Below are 8,139 nucleotides of genomic sequence, written 5' to 3' on the forward strand. Positions count from 1 at the left end.
CACCAACATACTCCACTTCAGTCCAGTTGGTGGCGTATGCACCTCCAGTTGGTTTGCCAAGAAGAAGACGAAGAAGAAGAAGACGCAGAAGAAGACAACAAAAACAACATGGGTGCTAGTTTTGGAGAGAGATTGTGCGAAGAGGTCCGTCGTTACCCACATTTATATGATAGGTCTGTTAAGGAGTACAACGACAGCCAAATGACGTTAAACTCCTGGCAACAAATCGCTCAAACTCTTGGGAAAAGTGAAACAGCCTGCCGTCAAAAGTGGAGAAGTCTGCGAGACAGATATGTAAAGGCCAAGAAAAAGCTGAAAGGCGGGAGCAGCAAAACCGGCCGGATTGCCTACATTATCTCCATGTTAGACTGGCTCTCTGGCTTCGTCAAGCATCGTTCCACGGAGGAGACGCGGTCGCGGACCCTTAACTGTAGTATGGCTGTCACCGCGTGCACGAAACCCGCACAAGTACGCAGCTGTCCGTGGAACGCGGAAAGTATGTCCACTCAAATTCAAAGAAAAAAAACCCCATATGCAACTGTTATAATTTAAGAATTTAAGTAATTTATCAAGTGAAACAAAACGTTCTGTTTCCAGCTCCTCAGATGTGTGAGGGTTGTCTACTTCTCTCAGTCTTATATCATTGTAAATTAAACCGGCTTGGGTTCTGATGATATGTTGTGACTTAACAATTAATCGATTAGGTGAGAAAATAACAGTTGGTCAAATCAGATTAGCCTTACAAAAACACCACTGGTACAAACTACAGGTGTACTGTGAGGTCTACAACATGCAGGATGCTTTTTCTTTTGTCTCATTTTTTTGTTGCTGTTTTGTTAATCAAAGGCCACATGGAGGAGACTTTGTAACGCAAGAAGATTACTGGAAATAATCATCTTCCATTTTCGATGTATATAAAATGAATAAAAACTCCATTATACATAAAGCATCATTAAACAACACAAATAACAGCCACCATTAACTAAACTGGCACCCTGAGGAGTAATTTATATTGATAAACAGTGGAACATATTTGGCATTTAGCATTCAAATCAAATTTGACTTACAAAAGCATGCTGGCAGAATTCATGGAAAGTTTCATAATTTTAAAATTGCTATATGTAGTTAAGTAAACAACTATTTGACTAAAATCTAATTGCACATTTTTTCAAATGTAATCTTAGCTAATTATGATTACGCATTTTCTAATCTGATTATGTAATTGTGATGACATACTACCCAACCCGGTCTACAACATATATCCTATTTACTGTAGTTTCTGAAATGGATGTCCCTATTCTAGAGCACGGTGTGGTTCAATGTGTCGGAAGATGTAATACAACTCATAATATTATTGTGCATAGTTCAGGATTTGAGACTTTAATTAATAACTGATGTTTATCTGTTTCTCTGCATGCATCTACTGTTAGATCCTCATCTCCCTCTGTCATCCGTGCGCCTCCTGGTTCCTCCTCTGAGGTTGATGTCAGCCTGTATGTGGCAGGTGGCCCAGGAGCGGAATGTAGACCAGTATGACAAACTGGCCGAATTCATCATCTTGGTGACAGAGATGGTCCCAGAGCTTCTGGACTACAAACAGAAGACTCAGCTGATCCTGGGACTGAGAGCTCGGGTTAGTGAATGGAGGTATTATTGAGACTATTTGTGGGCATCTTTTACTGTTCTTTTATCTTGTATTATCAAGCAGTCAAAGTGGAGTCAACAAAATTAAATTAATTTCTATGGGTGCCCCTCTCAAGCCCTAAGAAAAGCTAATTTTTAACAAGAAAAATGCATCCATTTGTCAAAGTATTATTTTGAAAGTTAAGCATGATGTTTTGATTTTGTGTTTTTCAGCTCATCCTTGAGTTATTAAAGACGATGGATGAGGTTGACTGTAAAGCTATCCAGGGTCATCTTAACAGTTTCCAACAGACGACAACAAACCTCATGCATGAAGAGGTGGGTAATACTGATGACAGGATATTTTACATGAAGACACAATAGGCTCGTTTGAGATGAGCCAGGTCTGCGTAGAATCGATCATCAGCGATCATCGCCCAAAGCATGCCGGTTAGATTTGTGTCCGACTTGATCTGATGTCACGCACACGTGGGTAACGACAACCTCACGAGATCAAGGCGGCCGCAGGTTTGAGACGCAGGCAGCGCAGTTGCTTTTCACCGACTGCAAGATCCAGGCGGACCCAGGGCATGCTGGGAAACGCCTGCCTCTCATCTGATTGGTTCAGAATAGACTCAACATGATGAAGTTTTATATAAACTTTTTATTGATTTTGATTTAGAGGGATTTTAACTGCCATTTGTCTGATTCAAAGGCTTTTTCTGTACAAACCTCATGTTGTGTGGCTGATGGTTACGTTTAGAAGTCAGAGAGACTAAATCTCTTCAGATTATAGATCATCTACAGTGTGTTAATTAAAATCAGCAACATATTGCACGTAGAGCATTTTGATGGCTACTCTGTCATAATAAAAACTGGAGACAGTGTACAAGCCGATATATGGGTCTGATAACATTTTATTAAATCTGAATCGGACCACAGTGTTTCTGTCACTTCCTGTTCAGCCTGAAGGCTGCTGGAAACGGCTGGAAACTGTCCGTCTTGACAGCAGACTTTTGTCACCGCCCCCGGCTGCTGCCGCCTGCTCTCGTCCACTTTACAGGCGAGGCGCAGTTCATCTCGAACGAGCTTATGTCTCCGTAGCTTTAAGGTGACTACACACAGAGCCTATAATCGTCTGTCGGACAGTCTGGCGAGGTCGGTGACTCAAGTCTGTTCGGTGTGTTCTGTGCTGTCGTCCATCTGAGGGGCCGTCGGCCTTCAGTTTGGCTGACTTGACATGTATAATCGGAGGGGCGGGCACTGCTGGCAGTTGGACTCAAATGACCCATCCGATTGGTAGAGAGCTAACCAGGAAATGGGGAGCGGAATGAGCGTGACTAGAGTCTTCTCAAAATCTGACGAAAATCTTTTAAACTGACCTTTGTCGATCGGAAACAAAGACAGATTCAGCAACTGCATGGCTTATTTCTCGCTTAAAATGTTTTCATAAACACGTTTCGGTGAACTATTTCAGTACAATATGAGATCGCTGAACAAGCCTCCATGACAGTCTGTCTTTGAATTTTTCGGAGAACCAGACCCACGTGACGTGTTCATCCAATCAGCTGCCGTTTTGCATTTTTGATCAACAATACAGATTAGCGCCACCTGCTGTTATGGAGACGTATTACGTTTTGTGTTCCGAGGCACTTTGACCAATTTGGGGAGACTGATCAGCCCAACTGCTTTTTCTGCCGAGGGTCGGCTGTCTGCTCAGTGTGTCTGGGCCTTTAGATGTCAAACAGATCTTTCTGCCAGAGGACAGACAATAGTCTTTAGGTTTTGCTACTTACTCTGAAATATTTATTTTTACCATCAGATACAGAAATGTATAAGCTGTTAATAAGTAGGAGAGACATTTAAATGTAAAACTGATAATTAATGCATGTAAATAAACTGTACCTGGGCTTTATGTCAGGACCCAGATGGAGAGGTGGTGACTTCAAAGTCAGCATTTGTGGAGCTGGTTCAAACATTGCTTGAAGACCAATCTGAAAAAGAGAATTTTTTCAAGGTGAGTTTCACCCTAACATTTGTTTTAAGTTTTTCAATTGTTAAAGCCATTAATATATGCCTCCACCTCATGAGTTTATCTTCTGTATATTTCATACATGATTTTTATATATTTTTTCCTGTCTAAGGAGGTCTTCCCAGTACAGTATGGAGCTTGTTTTGATACAGCGCTGCAGATTCTGGTGTGGGAGTTCTTCCACCGACTGGAAGAGTTCCTCCCAGTTCCACGTTTTTCACAGGTAGGCAGCAGGGTGAAGATAAAGTGACCTTCCATCCACTGGTTCCCTAAATGCTGGCTGGTGATTTATGTCGGTGTAATTAGCCATTGTTAAAGGTCCCATGGCATGAACATTTCACTTTGAGTTTTTTTTTAACATTAATATGCGTTCCCCCAGCCTGCCTATGGTCCCCCAGTGGCTAGAAATGGTGATAGGTGTAAACCGAGCCCTGGGTATCCTGCTCTACCTTTGAGAAAATGAAAGCTCAGATGGACCGATCTGGAATCTTGCTCCTTATGAGGTCACAAGGAGCAAGGTTACCTCCCCTTTCTCGGCTTTGTCCGCCCAGAGAATTTGGCCCACCCATGAGAGAGAGACATCATGGCTTTCAGACGAGCAAAGTGGCAGTTGGTCAAGGCCACACCCTCCACCTTGCCCCCCCCCTCTCCTCCTCAATAGCTACAGACACAGAAATGGCACATACTAAGGAAAGCTCATTGTGGGACTGGCTCTAGTGGCTGTAATTCTGCACCAAGGCTGAATTTCGGGAAAGAGACTTCACATACAGTATTAGGGGACCACTAAGGTCTATATAAAAGCATCCAAAGAGCAGCATGTCATGGGACCTTTAAATAATGTTAGATCCACATAGCAAAGGATGATCTTGGAAGAAGGAGCAGCAGTTTGTGTTTAAAATCCACTTATTCTTCTTTTCCAGGTGTGCTCCATGTTTGACATTTCTTCCCTTGACGAGGAGTTTGGGCAGTTTCTCTCCGACCCTGAGGATCTGAAGAAGATTTTGCAGCACCAACAGGAGCGACAAAAGTTGACTAAAAGTATGAATTTGTTAGGGCTGTGTATTGGCAAGAATCTGGCAATACGATACGTATCACGATACATGGGGTACATGGGATACATCACGCGATATTTACTTTATTTTTTTTAAGTATAATTTTAGAAACACTCATTTAAAAAGACATGATGTGCATAACATCAAAGAAGATTACTTTAGGTAAACAATTCAGTACACAGAAAATCAAACTGCCAGTTTGGGATTGGGGTTCACAGGTTCTTAGTGAGCAAATGTTTATATGCTAAAGTAGGCCAAAGTTCAGCCATTGCTACATTGTTAGCTTCTAGCAAAAAGTCAGGCACTGCTAGGCACTGTTAGGCAAGGACACTAGTGGTGCGTCTCAGCATAGTCATCTAGCGGTAGGGGGTTTATACACAACATAAACGTGAACCACTGTCTCAAAATCGATATTGCCTTTTTGAAAATCGATACAGTATTGCAAAATAAAATATCACGATATTCAAGTGTATTGATTATTTCTTACACCCCTAGAATCTGTTAACTCTTAGTATTCTATTTCTAGAATATAAAATGACTGAGTTTAATAGGTAATCTGGATTTACAAATTTCTGTTTAATAAAGTAAATAATTAGTGAGTAAAAATGTATCCGTGCATCCATACTGTATGGATTTCTGTTATGTCCATTTACTCTGGTTCTGTTAGTGCTGCATTCCTGCCTGACAAACAGCACCACTCTGGTGCCTTTAACATGAATGTTATCTGTTTCTCAGGTGAATTCACCTTCATGTCAGACACCATCCTCTCCACGCTCTCCTCTAAACAGACTTCACCGACATCTGAAGATCAGGATCAAATAATGGATCAGGGAGAGGGCAAACAAGGCACTGGGAAATCACAGGGAAGAAATCGAGAGAAGTCAGTACAGACGACAGTGAAGCAAGAAAACAGCTGGAGAGCAGAAGATCTTTGTGAGGATGATGAAGAGACTGACAACAGTTCCGTTGAACCAGACTGTGGGCTGCCTGAGTACGGACTGTCACCCCTCACTTCCTCTCCATGTTCAGAAGAAGCTGCAGAGCCAGGTGATGATGGTGAGCATCTCTTTCATCGTATCTGATTTTCTGATAATGTAAAAAAATATTACAACATGTCGGCAGCGGGCCTTACTCAGGCATGTGCAAAATCTTAACTCGGCATGTAGATTTTGTTGAGTGAATATATCACTAATTCTATGGTTTCCTGTTGGCAGAAACAGCTGTTGAAGCCACCTTTCAGCCATCAGAAGAGAGCAGGATCCAGTCCTTGACAGGAGGCAGAGCCGATGTCTCTCTTCCATTCAGCGAGGACTCCGTAAGAGCCAATGACAACACACTGGAGTGTGGACAAACCTTTGCGTCTCGTTCCACCTTGAAACAACATCCCCTTGTTCACACTTCTGCACGACCATTCAAGTGCACTCAGTGCGACAAGACCTATAAAAGCCGTAAAGACCTGAGCTTTCATCTTCGTATTCACTCTAACCCTAAAGCCCATCCCTGTAGCCTTTGTGAGAAGAAATATAGTTATAAGACTGGGCTTAAAGTTCATCTGCGTCGTCACAGCGGAGAGAGGCCATTTGGCTGCTCGTACTGCGGCAAGAGGTTCTTTAGTAATACAGATTTGAAGTCACATGTGCGCATTCACACCGGTGAGCGGCCGTATGCCTGTACTTTTTGTGACAAGAGATTCACACAGCCATATATGCTCACTGTGCACATCAGGATTCATAAGAAAGAGAAGCCGTATCTTTGCAGCACATGTGGTATGTCTTTTCGTAGCTCTGGGGCCTTACGGGTGCACACACGCAAGCACACAGGGGAGCGGCCTAGTCAGTGTGACATCTGTGGAAAAGGTTTTGCCACAGCCATACAGTTGACACAACATCGGCGATTCCACACAGGAGAGAGGCCGTATTCTTGCTCACAATGTGACAAATCGTTCCACCAGAGTACAGGACTGAAGAGACACATGAGGACACACACGGGAGATAAACCTTACCAGTGTTTAACATGTCACAAGACCTTTTCTGAAAAATCCAACATGAGGATACACCTCAAGGTCCATAAGAACATCTAGCATGCTGTTGCGACATTTGGAGAATGTATATTTAGTGATAAAGAAAAGCCTGGTTCATTTCTACGCCAGGGCACGCTGTTTTGGTGCATTTCCATGACCGTAAAACACCAACATGTATATAAATTTTGGCCCGAACACTCAAATGTTGCACGTGTGGAATAATGCGTACCTTGTGTTTTAGGAGACCATTAGATAATTAGCGTAGTTACTGTAGGTTAAAGACTTCTGAATAAAATATGCCGACAATATATACCAAAGTGAAGGAGTGCCCACACTTGTGAGATAGTATGAGAAGTGTGTGGCTTAGAAATAGTGATCCTTTTTAACATGAGAACGTGAATGAATGTGTCTTTGGGCCAGTAAATATATTTTCTTTACCCAACCCATAAACATCTTTGATAAGATTTCTGTCTATTATTTAACAATTGCAACCAAGAAATGTAATGGGCATGTTATTTTACAGCTGACAAATAACTACTCCTGTGGAAAAACTGTATAATGGGGACATTGTTGAAGATACATATTTGGCCTTTGTCATTTATTGACTGGCATCTGTCGTGATACAAATATATCTGCAATTTTCATTTCTTTGTAGATTTCTTTATAAAAAGGTCTGTGTGCGTTTTAAGCTGTGCAAAGAGATAACAAAAAACCCTAACAAATGAAATCTCAACAGAAAGTGTGTGCAATTATCTATGTAAATCAAATATTAAATGATGAAATTCACTTAGGACTGCATACAACATGGCTGACGTCAAATGAAGAAAAAAAATGGAGTACATCACCTCTTGTTTGGGTGAAGTGACTGCACCTGAGGGGGCGTGACGTGAATATGAAATTTAGCGAGTTACAGTATCAAATTAATGATGTATTTGTTTTGATGGAAGCCCGAACAATACGCTTCCGTAAAACAGGGTAATAAAAACGGGCAACACTAGTCCAGATAAATATGGGTGTGGTGGCGGCACTCCTCATAGGCGTACATTATTTTCAAACAAAACACTGATTATCTAGTCTTACAGTCGAGGTGTAGTTACAACTCTCTGCAAATGTAAGAGGGAGCAGATTTGAATGGGTCTGATGCAGCTGATGAAATTAATGATAGTAATTTTATCTATAATTTGCAGGTGCTATGATTACATTTGTACGTAGATGAGATGCTGGCTCTTCAGCCAGTCCAAGCACAGACTTTGCACAATATTATTAATTTGTAATAAACATGCATGTCCCCATATGGTTGCCTTGTGCATCACATATTTTTAGTTCTGTTATATCCTTTCTACATGTAGACATTTTACACATTAAATATGGTGAGATTCAGCACTTTCCAATGTTTTTTTTTTTAATTAGAC

At 41.6% G+C, this 8,139-nt stretch overlaps 1 protein-coding gene across 4 annotated transcripts; it reads left to right on the forward strand.

Annotated features, from left to right (window-relative positions):
* The first annotated feature begins 5 nt into the window (after window positions 1–5).
* On the forward strand, window positions 6–7,525 carry LOC120553477 (zinc finger protein 37-like). Of its 4 annotated transcripts, none has more exons than XM_039791923.1 (8): window positions 6–496; window positions 1,431–1,633; window positions 1,858–1,962; window positions 3,545–3,640; window positions 3,768–3,878; window positions 4,576–4,693; window positions 5,443–5,763; window positions 5,922–7,525. In XM_039791923.1, the coding sequence occupies exons 1-8, from the start codon at window positions 37–39 to the stop codon at window positions 6,785–6,787; spliced, it is 2,280 nt and encodes a 759-aa protein (XP_039647857.1). In that variant the 5' UTR covers window positions 6–36; the 3' UTR covers window positions 6,788–7,525. The 4 variants fall into 4 exon arrangements, with proteins under 4 accessions (XP_039647857.1, XP_039647858.1, XP_039647859.1 ...); XM_039791924.1 differs by having other exon boundaries at window positions 5,928–7,525; XM_039791925.1 differs by having other exon boundaries at window positions 5,443–5,754.
* Window positions 7,526–8,139: the final 614 nt, after the last annotated feature.

This window comes from Perca fluviatilis, chromosome 23 (genome assembly GCF_010015445.1).
Source record: "Perca fluviatilis chromosome 23, GENO_Pfluv_1.0, whole genome shotgun sequence".
NCBI lineage: Eukaryota > Metazoa > Chordata > Actinopteri > Perciformes > Percidae > Perca > Perca fluviatilis.